The 17,646-nt window shown below is 39.5% G+C and overlaps 1 protein-coding gene and 1 long non-coding RNA gene across 9 annotated transcripts in view; one reads left to right on the top strand and one right to left on the bottom strand.

Annotated features, from left to right (window-relative positions):
• The window catches only part of LOC150059499 (uncharacterized), a 55,661-nt gene extending 46,012 nt beyond the window's left edge, over positions 1–9,649 (bottom strand). The window contains exon 1 of the long non-coding RNA XR_016536455.1: positions 9,408–9,649. This is a non-coding gene — a long non-coding RNA (uncharacterized LOC150059499). The remainder of the gene's footprint in view (positions 1–9,407) is intronic.
• The window catches only part of Arid1b (AT-rich interaction domain 1B), a 323,358-nt gene that overhangs the window by 93,321 nt on the left and 212,391 nt on the right, over positions 1–17,646 (top strand). For 7 of the 8 annotated variants that reach the window (XM_090337918.1, XM_090337916.1, XM_090337917.1 and 4 more), the window contains one exon: positions 6,931–7,080. In XM_090337918.1, coding sequence (XP_090194044.1) covers positions 6,931–7,080 — 150 coding nt within the window. Of the gene's footprint in view, positions 1–6,930; positions 7,081–16,192; positions 16,283–17,646 lie in introns of those variants that run through there. The other variant, XM_090337922.1, reaches the window with a different exon arrangement.

Raw genomic sequence — 17,646 nt, 5'->3', positions numbered from 1 at the left:
TTTGCCAGTAAAGATGCATTTTTATAGAGTATTTTTTTTGATAACCCTTAGAACACAGCAGTAATACATCATCTGAAGCAAATTGCATTTTGTTCTAGATTCATGAACAGTATTTTAGTTGGTTTAAGGAACGATAGCAAAGTAGTATATGTAGTCACATGTAGTACACACTGATTTTCAGACTCAAAAATATCATTATATGTATCAATACTGTCTAAGTCCCACATCCATGATCCATGCACAGAACTTTTTATTATAGTTATCACAAGAGTCATATTTTCAATCGCTCTAGTATTTTATGGCACCCTTTCATCCTGTTTGGACTCCTGACCACTTTTACTCAGTTTCCTATTGACAGAATTTTAGATTTTTAAGCTGTTTATTTTTAGCAGGGCAGAATTGAACACTTTGCTACATGAATGTTTTTGCTTAGTTGCTTCATATTTGTTTTTCCTAAGATAATTCCCAGAGGTAGAATTTTGAGTCAAAGGATATTATTTATATATGTATTGTGATTAACCTTACCCTGATTATTTTAATATGCTCAATTTCTGTGTAATATTTTAGATTATATAAATTGAAAACAAAAGTAAATTTAGAGTTAATTCTCTAGGAGCAGACATTGTCAAGTAGAAAATTTACATAAATAAGGGATTATGTAATCATTGAATATCTTAAAGCATAGATAAGTCAAAATACATTGTGTAACTATAAAAATCAGAAAGTCAACATTTTAAATATTTATTAAGTAAATTTTAAATTTTGCCAGTATTGTAAAGGTATAATTTACATATAACAGTATGCCTCGATTTTGTGTACACTACTTTGATGAGTTTGCCAAATGACATCCATGACACCACTACCCAACTTAAGATCATAGGACATTTCTGTGGCTACTTGAAAGTTACCTCATGTCCTTTTCTAGTCATTCCCCAGATCCTCTGACCGTTATTGTGATTTTTATGATAATACATTAGTTTGGCCTGATTTTGAGCCATTCTGAAATAATCATATAGTTTGTGTATATGAATTTAATGTTAGTTCTTTTTTTCCTTTAAGTATAGTACCTGAATGGTAAATGCCAAATGGTTGTTTTTAAAACAAAAGGATCTGAAGCTAGTATATGAGTTATATGGATCCAGGTATGGTGGTGTGATCCCAGCACAAAAGAGGCTGAGGTAAGAGGATTTTGAGTTTAAGGATAGCCTAGTCTGTATTGTGAGACTCAGTATTAAAAAAAAAAATCATAAAGCAAGACAAAAAAAGAGGCCCTCTTTTACCTTACACTGTATTAACACATGATGGATCACAGACTCAAATATAAGAGTTAAAAGAAGCTAGAAAGTTATAAAATTCTTAGAAGAAGACAGAGAGGAAAATTTTATGACATTGGACTTGGAAATGATTTCTTGCATAAGTCACATAAAGCATAGCTAGCAAAGGAAAGATAAATTGGACTACAACAGAACTAAAACTTTTGTGTATCAGATGACTAAAGCCCATGAGACTCTTATCTCCAATTAACCAGCAGAAAACTGGAAGTGGCGCTGTGGCTCAATGTGGTAGAGTGATAGCCTTGAGCTGAAGAGCTCAGGGACAGTGCCCAGGCCCAGAGTTCAAACCCCCGAACCAACCAAAAAAAAGAAAAAGGGGGGAGAACAAAGGGAGAGACGACACTGACCAAAAAGCACTGTGCTCATAAACTAAGAACTACACAATAACAATTTTGTATATACATATACACACAAAATCTTAATTATATCACTATGCAGAGTTAACCTTTCCTGTTTACCAGTGTGTCCTCCTGGCCATTGTAAACAGCACTGCTGCATTGAGTGTCCCTCCTGGAATAGTGCGAGCGTCTTCCAGGTTCAGTGTATGCTTTCAAGGCGCATCACTGAGTTATGAGATCAGGGCATGTTTTAACTGGCTGGGAAACTGTTCTCTAAAACTCCTTTGGAAGAAAACTTGAGGTGGGGAAGGAGAGAAGCCTTGGTGGTTTCATTAATTGGGGAGTAGAAGCCAACATTTTAAGATATGGCAATATGAAACATGGAGTTAACATGACAGAAGTGTGAAGGTTAATACGTGTGTCCTTTACTGGGACACACACATATATTTTCTTTTATTGCCACACATGCATTATTTTCCTGAAGTGAATACTTAAAGCAGAAGATCATTTTTAACCTCTTACTGGTAATGTTAGAAAGCATTCCTGTTTTTAAAGAATTGGAGCAGTTTTTCTGTTATTTTGTACGTTCTTGTATCACTTGTCATCTCAGGCACATTCTGGAGATTTCTAAGTAGCTTAATTTGTTAATATTGCTTTTTTTTTTTTTTTTAAATTTCATTGGTACAAAAAGCACAGAGCACTGCTGGCAATACTGGGTTACTAGGGTTAGTCATGTCCAGAGCATCATGCTGTTTTCTTTTTAAGGCAGTATTTTCTGCTGGTTGATAAAGTTGAGCATATGTGTGTCAGATTTGGGTGGCACAAGTGGTTTACATTTTGTCATGCCTTTTGTTTTGTTTTGTTTTTGAATTATCGGTTGTGGAACTTGAACTCTGGGCCTGGGCGTTGTCCCTGAGTTCTTCAGCTCAAGGCTCCTTCCCTAGCCCCTGAGCCACAGTGCCACTTCCAGTTTTCTGGTGGTTAATTACAGATAAGATTCTCATGGACTTTTGTGTAGTGCCTGGACTGGCTCTGAACCTCTATCCTTAGATGTCAGCCTCCTGAGTAGCTAGGATTATAGACATGAGCCACTGCTCCTGGTATGTCATGCCTTCACACACACACCCACAGAGCTCAGGGTATGAGCACTGTCCTTGGACTTTCTCAAGACTAGAGCTCTACCACTTGAGCCTCAGCACCACTTTTGGCTTTTTTCTATCTGGTACCGAGGAATTGAACCTGGGTCTTCATGCGTGCTAGGCAAGCACTCTAGTCCTAACTCCCAGCCCTGTCATGCCTTTTGATTACAATTTTTATATAATAATAGCTGCTTCAGTAATCCATTGAACAGCATGCATTTGTTCAACCAGTATATCTTGACTGTCTAGTCCTCTTCTAGGACAACTGGATTCAAGGTAGAAACTTGTATTCTGGTGATAGAGGCAGCAAATATTTGAATAAAATAACTATTCAGATCTTGTCCTTTGTGTAAATAAAATAGGTAATTTTCCTCACGGGCGAAAGAGGTAAAATTCTTCCTCATATGATAGCTTTGTCTGTTCAGGAAAGGTGAGACATTTGAGTTGGAAGTTCCTTGTAGCCTCAGTTTTCAGCACCTGTTACTACTGGTACTTTTTAATGATTATTTAAATGTAACTTAACCCACAACAGCCTGGTTATTTTCAGTTGTGTCAAACTTGCTTTAGAACAAAGAAAGAACCCCAAACTCCTAGGAACCAACATAGCTCTATAAAACCTGTGACAAAGCTTCTCTGCTTCCTCACAGATGTCTCCCCTGGCTCTTTGTTGCTTTTTGCTTTAACATCGTACGTGGATTTTTCAGGCCTCAGCCATATATGGAAGTACATTGGAGTTAGTTTAGGGCTGAATAAGGAATAATTTCCCAGGGCCTTAGAGTAGATACTCAAGAGATGAAGTTTGATCTAAACTAGAAATCACTAATCTGATCTGTGTGACTCCCAGTCCAGAATTGTAGACTGATCCAGGTGATTGGCAACAGGCCCAGGTCTCCTGGAGACTCCAGTATACTATGGTTTAGTTTCCTCATCCCAGGCCAGCCGCTTGTGCTCACAGAAATGAATTGGAGCAACAATCTAAGGGAATAGCAGATCCCATCTGATGTCTCCGTAGATGGCTTCCCCCTGCAGGTTGCCTTGCTCTGCTGTTAAGTGCTGTGGCTCCATCGAGGATGGCTTCTGCTCCCACCTAACCTCCCGCCCAATACTTTTCCCTGTTGTAACTGCAGCTCTGATGTCAGTAGGTTCCTACAGTTGGCTTCTTTTGCTTGGAAGATAGAGCCTCCCTCCCAAACAACAACATATTCGAATTGTGTGTAAACGAAGATAGTCAACAGATCGAAGTGCACCTCCTAGGAAGTTGCTGGCTATGCTGACTGCACTCACAGTCAACACTGGCAGACGTGTTATCCTCACTGCTTCAAATCCAACTGCAAAGATGCTTGTGTGAATTATGGTATTAGATATCAAATCAAACATATGGGCGTTGAATGGGAGGGTTTGTGTTTTAGTGGTGGATGGTAGTCTACCATGTGGAGTTGTATTTTATGGAAATTCTTTGGCTTAGCTTGTGGTAGGGACATACATTCATTATGAGATATCAAACTGTAAAATAAATAAAAGCAAAGATTTCAACTGTGCTGTTAAATAGTTTGCAGTGGAAGCCCGTCTGCTGTTAACAGCCCAGGCTGTATGTGATGATGCGTTGTGAGCCATTGTGGCCATACATTTTGTCTTTTACTGGCGATAGGTTTTGAAAATAGTATGGATTGGGTTGAAATAGGAACTGTGGCTTTTTACATTATTTTTCTTTTATTGTATTGGATGTGCTATTAATTACTGTACCAATTTGTTTCAGTGAACAATTAGAATGTCCTTTCTTTGTTACTCCTTTCTCCCACTCATGCTGTGTAGGAAGTTGGGCAGTACTTAGTTCCTTTCGTTTATGGAGTTGTCCCTCACCTGGACACGGTGTCCATAGGTCACGGGGGAGGCAACTGTGCCTCCCTTCTCAGCATGGGAAGGCTCCTTACTGTCCTGAGAGGCTATAGCTCTCTCTCCCTCTTATTCCGAATCAAGACCAAAAAAAAAAAAAAAAAAAAGTCAAACATTTTTCATTAAAAGAAGAAAAATAAAACTTAAACGAAATCTAGAGATACTACCAATGGTATAGTCATGAGGAGGTATTTTCCTCTGAAAAAATTGTATTTAGGTTCACTAAGGTAGAAGACTGACTTAGGCCATGTTGTTGTTATTTACAATTCAGTATACTTATATATATATGTATATACACACACAAATATATGTATATTTATATATATGCATTACATATAATGAGAGGAAATATTGCCATTTATTAGGTATGAAAATCTTTCCTTCAAGAACTCACTGCCAGGGTGTGGTCATCATACCAGCTTTTGAGGGGCATTTACAATCCAAATTATAGCAGTATTGTTTCCAAAATGTTTTGTTTGATGCTTAAAGAAATGAATTTTCTTTTTAACAAAAATAGTAAATGGAGGGCTGAGAGTTTGGCCTAGTGGTAGAGTGCTTGCTTAGCATGCATGAAGGCCCAGGTTGGATTCCTTGGTACCACATACACAGACAAAAGCTGGAAATGGTGCTGTGGCTCAAGTGGCAGAACACTAGCCCTGAGAGAGTCCCAGGGCAATGTTCAGGCCCCGAGTTCAGGCCCCAGGACTGGCAAAAAAAAAAGTAAATGGAACAGCTCATGTAACTGGTTCATACCTGTTAGAAATGAAACTGGGATGTTCTAACTTCAGGTAGTCTAAACTTGTACACAGATGTGCACCATGTAATTGTCCCCAGGCCACAGGCCTCCTACGAAATATGAACGAGTCACCTTAGACTGGGAATTCATTGTTATTTTCATTGTTGCCTCTCTGGCTTCCTTAGCAGAGGCAGTTGTTTTTTTTGTTTTTTGTTTTTTTTAGGTTCAACATACTTTGTTTTGTTTTGTTTTTGTTTTATATTAAATAATTTATTAACATTGATTTTTACATTATATTTCAAATGACATATTTAACAAACAAGTATACAAGAAGGGAATCTCTGTGTACAATCACTGACACTTAGGTTTTAGAACATAATTAAAATTTGGCTGAGGTTTTATATGTCATAGATATATATTAATCTCTGTAATAAAACATTATATCTATAGAGTCATCAATTTTTATGTCTATGTAGTTGTGTTTATATTTCCAGTACCATGTCCATAGTATTGGGTATGCAAATACTGAGTCCTCGCTCTTGTACTGTTTGGATTTAATAGCCACATATTAAGAAGATCATGCGCCTTTTGTTCCTTTGGTCTTGTCTCACTCAACATGATTCGCTCTAGATTCATCCACTTCCATGTGAATGCCATTAGTTTATCTTGTCATATATATATATATATATATATATATATACATACCACATTTTCTGTATCCATTCATATGCAATAGGGCATCTGGATTGTTTCCATCGCCTGGCTATTGTGAATATTACATAGATGAACATAGCTGAGCAGGTGTCCTTATCATACCTTGGGTTATGATGTTCGGGGTAGATGCCCAGAAGTGGTATGGCAGGATTGTAGGGAAGGTCAATTTTCAGTTCTTTAAGAAACCTCCACACTGCTTTCCAGAGTGGCTGAACTAGTTTAAAATCCTACCAGCAGTGCAGTAGGGTAAGGTGGTATCTTAGGGTTGTTTTTATTTGTATTTCCTTATGACCATGGATGATAAATATTTTCTCATGCTTTTCTGCTATTTTAACCTCTTCTTTTAATAAGTCTCTCTTTAGTTCCCTTGCCCAATTAGTGAATGGTTTGTTGGGTTTGGAGGGATTAGTTTCTTGAGTTCCCTGTAGATACTGGATATTAAGCATTTGTCGGATGTATTATTGGTAAATATCTTTTCCCAGTTGGTTGGCTGTCTCTCTAGCAGAGGCAGTTTTTTAAATGTCTGTATTAGGAGCTTTTTTCTTTTAGATTTGTTAATGACATTATGAATACTTGCTATCTTATTAAATGATTGTTTCTTCAAACAAAATCAAACTATCTTTGATTCCATTGATAACGTTTCAATTTATCTCATGAACATAAAATTTAAAATATTGTTACTTATCATAAAACGGACTTCTTGTTACCGAGGTGAAACCGTATTTGAGTTCATGTAATTGTACATTTTGATTTTTCTCATTTTCTTTGCTTGACAGATGCCACCTCAGTATGGACAACAAGGTGTGAGTGGTTACTGCCAACAAGGCCAACAGCCATATTACAGCCAGCAGCCACAGCCCCCGCACCTCCCCCCGCAGGCACAGTACTTGCCACCCCAGTCCCAGCCGAGGTACCAGCCACAGCAGGTGAGTGCAGCCCTCGCCGCCCAGGCTTTCCGTTGTCCTCCAGGTCTCTATTCTGAGGCTGTCTTTTCCTGAACAATTATGGAAGTAGGTGTGGTTTTGAGAAAAATATAGAATCACACTAATCCCTCCCTCCCAAATGCAAAGATGTACCCTAGTCTTAACCACCATCTCCTACCATCCCTTTCTAGAATTCCGTAATTTTGAGATCCAAGAGTGGGAGGAGTGAATGAGTAGTTTAGTTGCTGCTTGTATTACTGCCTGTTGACAGCAGAAAATGCCATTCATTTCATCTCCTTTGCTCTAAATCTTTCAAGACAGTGCTCTGTCGCCTTGTTGACCATGATGAGGATAGTTTTACTGGTAGCAGTTGGCATATGGATGATTTTGGGGTAGGGGTTCTTGGGTCTTGAACTCTGGGTCTGGGCGCTCTCCCTGAGCTCTTCAGCTCAAGGTTAGTGCTCTACCACTTGAACCACAGTACCACTTCCAGTTTTCTGGTGGTTCCTTGGAGATAAGAGTCTCACCGACTTTTGTGCCTGGTCTGACTTTGAACCATGATCCTCAGATCTCAGCCTCCCGAGTAGCCAGGCTGGCAGCTAGGACCCACAGGCATCTCGCTGGGTGGTATTTTTATCTTGACCTTTTATATTTTTGTTTGCCTGGTAAATGATACTCGAAAAGATTGTTGCCTTTTGACAGTGTTATCCCTTAAACCATCTTAGAAGCAGTGTACTAAAATACAAAGGAGAATTATACATAAGCTAGTTTCTAGAAGTATTTATTTAGGCACAGGGTCTTGTTATATATCACAGTCTGGCCTTCAACCCTTGATCCTCCTCCTCATCCTTCTGAGTGCTTCCATACCAAACTAGTTTCTAATTTAAATTGGCCTCATTACATGCTCTTATCTTATTGGGCTGTGTGTTTCAGCTTATATGATTAAGAGTATGTATGCATTTAGTAAATGATTTAGTTTCATTTTGTTTTAGAGGCTGCCATTCTTTGCGGGAAATGGGATGTAGAATCTTAAGTATATTAAGTATATTCTCAAGTTTGTCTAAGTCTCTTCCCACATGACTTCGACTAGAGTTCTGAAGAGAATTTGTGTCTTTAAACAAAGCATGTTCAAACCACAGTAGAGATTCAAGATCGTGTACAGTCTTGTTCTCTGCCTACAAGTTTTCACCGGTTACCTGGTCTAGCTGGCTCTGACTACATGTGTGAGCATTTCAAAGCCAGCTCAGTATCATCTCCTCAAAAGTGGCTTCAGGCTCCTCCCGTTTCTCCACTTAAAGTAGTTCCACATTTCTTTTATATGCTTCCAAAGAAATTGTAACTTTTATTATTATTTTTCTAATGTAGTTTCTTTTTTGTTGATATGTAAATTGTATCCTTTCAAAATTATCTTTTTTCATTATTGTTGGGGTGTGCAGATATGACAGCTTTGCAAATTAATTTTTATTTTCTTAGGATCTCATTTTTAAATCATATCTTTTAAAATAATTCACTACCTTCACTCATTTTGTTTTTCTGAAAAACTTCTTGTTTGAGAGAATTGTTGCTGCTAGTATGTTAACCTTGATTAAAGTGAAGGCAAGGATATGAGCCTTTCAAGACTTCTGAAGGACTGCTAGCCTTTACTTGGTGGGCTCCAGGCATCTGGAGCCATGCTTTCTCATGCTTTATTTAGTGAATTGCAAAACGTTCTTAATATACAGACAATATACTGTACATATGGTATCACCTAAGTTGTAATGTCATTGACACTTTGCATAATTGCGTCCTTGGTTTGTCTCTTCTTTTTGCCTTGCAGTTTCCCTATTTTATTTTAAAGTTAAATCATAGACATGCCTTTTCCTCTCAATAGTTGTGTAATGGTATGCGTCTGCTCTACAACCACAATTCTGTCATGACGCTTTAATAGAGTGAATATCATTTTTTTCCTCTGTTAACCTAACCATGGTCTGATATCCCTTGCTGGCCTCAGAATGCCTTTGTTTCAAGTGGATTTTAAACTAGGTTAATAAATTGATGTGGATTTTAAGCCTTTTTAAAATCTGGAACTGTTCCCTCACCTCCCTCGCTGTTCAGTTTGTGCCTTGTCATGTGGAAAAGCTAGGTTGGTTGGTTGTTCTACACAAGTTCTGTCTAGTTTTTTTTTTCTTGATTTGACTGGAATCATTCACATATTTCCTGAACGCCACTAATTACATACATAGGCTTAAACATAAACATGTCCAGTAAGCTTTCTTTCAAAATATAAAGAGGCACCTCAAAAGTTTCACTATAAAATGAGAAAAAGAAAAGCCAAGTGTCGTGGCACATACCTGTAACTCCAGTATTCAGGAGGATGGGGCAGGAGAGTCAAAAGTTTGACATCACGTCTCCAACACTTCAGGCACTGCTCGTGCTGCTCATATTCAGAGGCGGGGTATCTCTGACCCTCTCCATGTGTGTCATGGGCTTCAAATGGCTTGGTTGTGTTTAGCCGACACTATGGGACACCAGAAGCGGAGCAGCTTTCCTTTCTGTTTGAAGTTTCCTACCTGTCACTTCAGTGAATGGAACCCTGCAGACTTTAGGCCACATGTGTGTGGTGGTTTGTTACCATCACAACTGGATTTATTATGTCAGCTTGACATAATGCTTGGTTCCCACAACAGTGAAATCAAGATTGAGTGAGAGGTTCAAGGGGAGGTAGCCTTAGGATCACTTTAAATGACTTCTCTTTTGAGGTTCAGCAGACTGGTAAGTGTGGTAGATATCATGGTGCTGGTTATGCAGTTGTCCTGATTGCTCAAAGGAGCTGGGGCTTTTATTCGTTTTTACCTCTGTGCACCAAAGTCAGATCAGAGACTTTCCCTTTAGGAGGTAGGCATACTCTTAATCTAGGAGGATTGCTCTTCTCAGTTGCTTACTTTTCTGATATTTTGTTCCTGCCTGGCAGTGGTGACTCCTCCTCCTTTTTCCTAATCTTTGTGGTCCTCGGAAGGATGTAGCGCAAGTTAGCTTCTGTTGCTCTTCTAGTCATTTGCATTGTTAACTTGTGTTCACTCCTGTGTCCTCAGTGTCACAGCATTCATGTGGAGTCCAGGATCCACCTGAGAGAGGACAAGAAAAAGCATTTTGCTCAATAGTTTAGGTGTCAATCAAAAACATGCCAGATGGTCTCATCTCCATACCATTGGAATGCATGTCGTTCATAATCATTTTAGATTATGCAATGTTTATAGATAGACAATGTATATTTAAACTTTCAATATCTATAGTTGGTAAGCATGTTTATTTTTTTGAGGCACTTATTATGTAGCTAATCTGGCCTTCTGAATACTAAAATTATATGCTTGGGGTTTTTTTCCTCATTTTATAGTGAAACTTTTGTAATGCCTCTTTTTGAAAGAAAGCTGATTGGACAAATACACAAGATTTCAAACTAGTCAGAATAATTATAAGAAAGTAATATATAGTAAAATATTGCATATGAAGCAAGCGTTGCAGCATGGGGATATCAGAAGACTCATGAGATAGATGCTGGATATTTGTGTGGGATCTCTAAAACCTGACAACACAAAATGAGAAAAACACAGATGCATGTATAAGTGATTTTTTTAAAATTTTTTTTATTGTAATTAGTAAATGGGTTACATGATATTTGCCAGATAGAAGGTGCATTAATTCACATACATTGATACCCTTTCACATGTCTTGGTACCCATTTCCCTCCCCCCCCCACACCCCCCACCCGTCTTGGTTTTCCCCCCTTCCCTATCAAATTTCAAAGTATAAGTGATTTTTTTTCTCCCAGTTTTCACCTTTCTCAGGTCTAGTGTCTGCCACTTGAGCCACAGCACCAGTTCTGGATTTTTCTGTGTGGTACCACGTAAGCGAACCCAGGACTTTGTGTATGCTAGGCAAGCACTCTACCACTAGGCCACACTGTGGCTATAAAAGCAATATGTGGATGGTCTGTTGGGTCAGTGTTTACTACTCATGGTGAAAAATCTTGCACTGTTATCTGTATCTGGTGATTGTCATTACCTTTCTTCTTCTTCTTCCATCTTCCTCACAGCTACTCTTTGAGATCTATTTTTTACTCTTTGAGATTTTTTTTTTTTTTGGTCGGTTGTGGGACTTGAACTCTGGGCCTGGGCGCTGTCCCTGAGGTCTTCAGCTCAAGGCTAGTGTGCTACCACTTGAGCCACAGTGCCACTTCTGGTTTTCTTATGGCTAATTGGAGAAAGGAGTCTTACCGACTTTAGTGCTGGGCTGCTTTGACCCGCGATCCTCAGATCTCAGCCTCCTGAGTAGCTAGGATTATAGATGTGAGCCAGTGGCATCCAGCTTCCTTGAAATCTTACCAGTGAATGGTTTCAGTTATGGGTTTCATTAGTTTTACGATGTAAAATTTGTACATAATGGATTAGCATAGGCAAATTTCTAAAAATCCGTATAATACTCTAGATGTGATGGAAGGGTGTTAGGAGGGGCTGCAATGCCATTTGTAGGAATGAACTGTGTTTTCCAAAGTGCTGAGGTATGCCTGCGAGCAGATGTGAAAGAGGCAGGCAGATGCACACAATGCTGGGCAGACACAGATCCATGAGATTGTGACCATAAGCCAGGGAAAATACAAGAGCATTCTAAATAACATGCTTGCAAACTTGTTTTTCCGAAAGGGCAAGTTACCACAATATGTGGGAGTGGCCTACCTTTTATAAATGAGATACCTCATAGTAAAAGTGAGGATATTAAAAGGCTATCAAATCTTTTATCCCCTCTCTTTTTTAACTTTAGGATTTATCTACAAAACATGTAATGTATATAATATTTTAGATTTTGTGCAAGGGTTGCAACATGTGTTGCATTAGCAGATTCAGGAGTGTAGTGGTGTAGATACTCTGAAGCAGACTACCCGTCAGTGTATGAAAAACAGTGGGTCAGCTTTTCAGATTCAACCAGTTTATCCCTTTGGGCCTAGTTATAGTCATTCTTTTGTAAATGTTCTTTTTTTTTTTTTTTTCTTTGCCAGTCCTGGGCTTGAGCTCAGGGCCTGAGCACTGTCCTTGGACTTTCTCAAGGCTAGAGCTCTACCACTTGAGCCTCAGCACCACTTCCAGCATTTTTGTATGTATGTGGTACCAAGGAATCGAACCCGGGTCTTTGCGCATGCTAGGCAAGCACTTTAACCACTAGGCCAAATTCCCGGCCCATCTTTTGTAAATGTTCTTAAGTAATCTTCCTCCAGCGTGGTAAACCTACTCAACCAGGTGGAATGCCAGCTCCCCACCTGACAGGAGGCGGGGGGCTGCCAGTACTCTGAATTCACAACCACAACTAACCTCAGATGGCCCTGCATTTCCCACTCTGTTATATTCATGCCCCCAAAGCTCGCTCCCAGCTAGTGATAGCTTCTGGTTACACCAAGGGTGGAACAATATTACTCAACCCGAGACTCTCCTTTCCCCTGTATTTCTGAGGTACACACACTCCGTTTTCCTCTGTGGGCCTCTCTCCCTATGGAACATAGACATACCTTTCTTTCTGTGTCATCAATTTTTCTTTCTGTCATTTTCATTGGTGGTAATACATGCTGTTATTTCTCTTAACCAACAAAGTAGAAACAAAGGTCCCTTCCCCTTTTAAGACTAAAACCAGCCTATCTTTCTTTTTCTTGTACTTTTCCCTTATTGCCATTTCTTGAATTTACTCCATTATAGACTTTATTCCAACCATCTAGCCAACACTGAACTCTTTCCATACGGTATGGTTCTTTTTCCTTTAAATTGATGGATATATTGAATGTATTTTTACTATGCATATCATGGGGTTTGAAGCGTATACCTTGTGGAATGACTGAATCTAGCCTCTTACCATATGTATTACCTCACAGCTTTTCCTGTGGCAAGAACACTTGACATCCCAAAATGAACATGTTACTATTACTTCAGCTACCATGGGTTGCAGGCATTGTTCTGGACTTACTCCTCCTCACTAGAATCCTGCTATCCTTCTACTAGCATCTCCCCTTACGTCAGCCCCTGGCAGCTGCTGTGAGTCTCCACTGCTATGGTGAGCTCGGCTTTTAGATTCCACATAGGAATGAGATGAGGCAGTGTGAAACAGCTCCTTTCAAAGCCATTGTTGTTTTCCTGTCATTCAGCTCAACAGATATCTGTCATTCTTTCTGCCTTTGACCTCTCAGAAGCATTTGGGACAGAATAGCATCATCCTCCAAGCTCCTTTCTCATTTGATTTCTGGCCCTTTTGCTGACTCTGTTATGATCTTACTGCCACAGCTGGCTTCCATTTCTGGCTTTTCCTTATCTCTCTGACCTCCAGATATCTCCCTGTGGTCTGGGTTCTTCTCATCCTCCTTCGCTGTGTGATCTAATGATCTCACAGACTTACATACATAGAGGCCTGTGACTTCCAAATGCATTTCTATAATGGAGACTGCCCCGCTTCTAAATGGCCAGTGGCTTCTCAGTATTGCAAATGTATACATCTAACAGACTAATGAAACCCAGCATAGCACAAGCAGAACTGTTGACACTCTCATCCCTTCTGTTGCAATTCTACTCCACCTGTAAGTCATAGCATTTCCTGTAACATGTAACACATTGTTCTTTATCTTGTACTTGTCATTATAAAGCTATACTAGTTCTTTTTTACTTTTATCTTTAAGTAGTTTCACAAAAGAGTTGCCATTCAGCAGAGCAATTTATGAACACAGTTCATTTTGATCATCTCTATTTGTAAATTCTTTTTTTTTTTTTGCCAGTCCTGGGGCTTGAACTCAGGGCATGAGCACTGTCCTTATGCTTTTTCCTCAAGGCTAGCGCTCTGCCACGTGACCACAGCACCACTTCCAACTTTTTTTCTATGTACGTGGTCCCAAGGAATCTGACCTGGGTCTTCATGCATGCTAGGCAAGCACTGTCCCACTAGGCCAAACTTCCTGCTGTCCCAAAATATCTTCTGTCTTTCCCAAGAGTTTGAAACTGAGATTTTTCCCTGGGTTTTCTCTTTGTTTCAAACCTATTGCATCCCCTAAATCCAATTAAAGTTCAGACTCACCCTGATCCTTTGCTGAGATGGTTGAAGGGCTGTTTTATGCAGTGTAGATGAGCCAACAGGCTTTCCCAGCTAGCGAAGATCCAGTGGCTGGGTCAAAAATTTTACAAATTTCTCTCACAAGTGTTTGCAAATTATATCAACATCAGTTCCATTTGTGTGTGTTTGTGTATATCTTTACATATATATTTTCCAATGGCTCTTTCTTAGGTTTTATTTTTAACAAGGATACATTATAGTTTTCTGAGCCCCAACAATGTTAAAGATGTCACAGAATTCTGAATTTCACGTGGACCTGTATGTTATGGTTTTGGAATGAATTAATCATGGAAACTGAGGGATTTATCTGGACATTTGTAATTTTATGCTTTTTGTTGTTGTTGTTGTTGACCAAGAGGCTCCATAAATATCACACATGCCTACTAGCCAATCCTGGGGCTTGAACTCAGGACCAGTAGGTCCTGGCTACTGTTTTGGGCTCAAGACTGGCATTGTACCACTCGAGACACAGCTCCACTTCCATTTTGTGTGTGTGTGTGTGTGTGTGTGTGTGTGTGTGTGTGTGTGTGTGTGTGTGTGTAATTGGAGATAAGAGCCTGGCTTTGAACTAAGATCAGATAGACCTCAGTCTCCTAAATATCTAGGATTTCAGGTGTGAGCTGTTGGTGCCTGGCAATACCACAATTTCTTTTTAGCTTTTTCATTACCATTTAGTTCTCTTCTCTGCTATCACTTTAGGGACGGAAATGGAAGCCAAGTGAAAAGATGGCCTAGTGTATTCTCCCCAGCAGAGACCGATAGCTGGTACAATAATAGTGTTTACTATGGATACCATGGTCTACTCTGTATACCATGTCTACTATTTAGTTATTCAGAAGACTGACATTTCCATCTTTTAAAATGTACCTAAAGCTGAGCCAGGTCATTGGTCTAGTGGTAGAGTGCTTGCCTAGCATGCACAAAGACTGGGGTTTGATTCCCTGATACCACATACACAGAAAAGGCTGGTAGTGGTGCTGTGGCTCAGGTGATCTAGCCTTGAGAAAGCCCCAGAACTGGCGTGTGTGTGTGTGTGTGTGTGTGTGTGTGTGTATGTATACATACATATATATATATATCTATATCTATATTAGTGTGTGTGTGGTGGGATAAACTGCTTGACAGCTTTAAGTTTTGCATTGTTTTTGTTTTTAGTTTCCAATTGCTTTCCATTTAATCATTTTGAGGCCATGCTGGTTCCTGGTTCTCTCTTAGGAAACTGTCATCAATTCTGTCTTTACACCTCTATGTTTTCTTCCGCCTCCATTTCCTGTTCTGATCCTCTTCGAAGATGCGGGATAGGACTCTGCTGTTCCCTGCAGCACACATTACTTTCGGGTCTTTTCATCCATGATTTTGTGACAGAGCCACTTGTGAGTGCTTGGGGCAGTCGTCCTGTCAGTCTGTCAGCTGTGACGAGGGCTTCTGCTGATACAGCTCTGCCTTCTGACCTGGGCAGTCAGCAACCTCCCCTAACCCTCCATATTTCTCCATGGCTTCTAATTGCCTTGCTGCTTTCCTGGCCAGGGAAACTTTTCTGTTCTTAGACAAGAGCGGTACCAAGTAACCATAAGTTATAGCTTATTTGGAGACAGTGTATCAAGATGAATTTGATTTTTTGAATGTCTTCCTATGAAGCAGGAAGGGAATTTCAATCTTGGCTTTTTTACAGCTATACTTTTTCAAGCTGTCAGAAATTTTTGAAGGAAATATTAGATGTTGTAAATACATTCTTCTCTAGTTGCAATAAAAACAAAGGAAATTTGTAAGTGACTGGCATATCAGTTAATGCAGATAGTTGACTTTGGCTTCTGCAGTCATGTCCTCAGCCTCTTCTCCTGACTCAACACAAGAAGCAAGCAACCCACTTAACAGTGTCAGAAGGGCTGTGTCACCAGTGCAGTGCAGTGCAGTGGGTTCTCACCTGGAACCCTCACAATGAGCTGTTCTCTGTAGAGATTCTCAGAACTGGGTCTCTCACTTCAGTTCTGAACCTCTGATTAAGTCAACACACCTTCTCCAGAGTGTTCATCTTGTGGCTGGTGAGGATAATTCTAACTTGGGTGAATCACCACGTCTAGTTCCACAGGTATTTTTCCTTGTCTTTAAAAGCCGTGGTTCAGGCACACCGTCCTAGCTGAGTTGGCCTAGAATTAACAGTGGTGAGTCAGGAGCTGGAGAGTGCGGAACAGTTCATCTTTCTCACAAAAGTTTCTTGTAATTTGTTTAACCTCAGGTCTGTTGGGAAGGAAAAACAAAAACAAAAAACTTACTACATGAGTATAACTGTTAGTAAGAGCATAGCAAGCCATTCTGTGACTATGTCATTATTTGGGAATGTGTCATGCTGTAAGTCCAGGGATTAGTCAGACCTTCTCTGGGCCTCATGAGCTCCTAGCAGCTGGTGTGTTAGGGATCCAATGTTGGTGGTGTGCCTTTAAGGCAGTCTTGAGAATATGTGTGAATCTCCTGGTGAGAGAGGACATAAGCTTGGTCAAGAACCATTTCTTTGTTGGTGAAATAGAATGCTCCCTTCTGACCTTTCAGACTATAAGGTCATTAGGTGGTTTCTCTCAATGATTAAAAAATAAAATATTTTTACTCAGTTTTTATTTAAGGAAGCAAAAAGAAGCAGCACCAGCTTTGCAATTGACTTCTAACAGTGAGTCACTTGGCAGAAGTTCCACTTTCCAGCAGAAGTGCAGATATGGTAGCCTGCATTAAGTGGGAAGGCATGTCCTGGGGGTCAGTGGTTTTCACATGGAGTTTTAGCGAACTGAACTGGCAAATAGACACTCATTTGGAAAATAATTCTAGCATTTAAATACAAGAGCAAAGTTAAAAAATATTTCATATAGGATATCCATCTTAACACAGAGAATCTTTTGAGTTGAACTTGGAAAAAATACTTAATTATACTCAAAAAGTCAGTGGAATCTATTTCTGTCTTAAAAGTTGTAGAAGCATGGTATGGAAGCCACCAGAGAGCTCGAAGACACTCTGAGCACAGCAGCTGTGGCTCACTGTGCACAAACACTTCATTGTAATTATATTTCTTCTTATTTATGTGATAGGTTAACTTTAAATCACTCCTGAAGCTTTTGAGAACTGACCTTATTAAAAAAAAAAAAACCTCATGTTAAGTCACAAAATGCTCTTTTCATTGTGTTAAGGTTTTATTATAAGCAAAGGCAAGAATATTTGCAGTGTGTAGTCATTACTTAGCCTTTAGATATTAAGATATGACTATATTAATAATACTGAAAACTGGTGGACTGCAGGTTGGTAGACTTTTTGTTTTGTTTTGTTTTCAGGGCAGTGAATTTTGAATCTCCTCTCATTTTGCTTACCCTGTTGGCACTTATCTTGGGCTTTGAACTGTTGCTGGAAAATTTACTTTAAATTTTACAGCGGTGAGCCTCTGAGAAGAAAACTTTCTGTTTTACCCCAAAG

The sequence above is a fragment of the Megascapheus bottae genome, chromosome 8 (assembly GCF_031878675.1).
Source record: "Megascapheus bottae isolate mThoBot1 chromosome 8, mThoBot2.hap1, whole genome shotgun sequence".
In the NCBI taxonomy this organism is placed as follows: Eukaryota; Metazoa; Chordata; class Mammalia; order Rodentia; family Geomyidae; genus Megascapheus; species Megascapheus bottae.
Note: the sequence above shows the minus strand (reverse complement) of the source record. Positions and strands in the feature narration are given on the sequence as shown.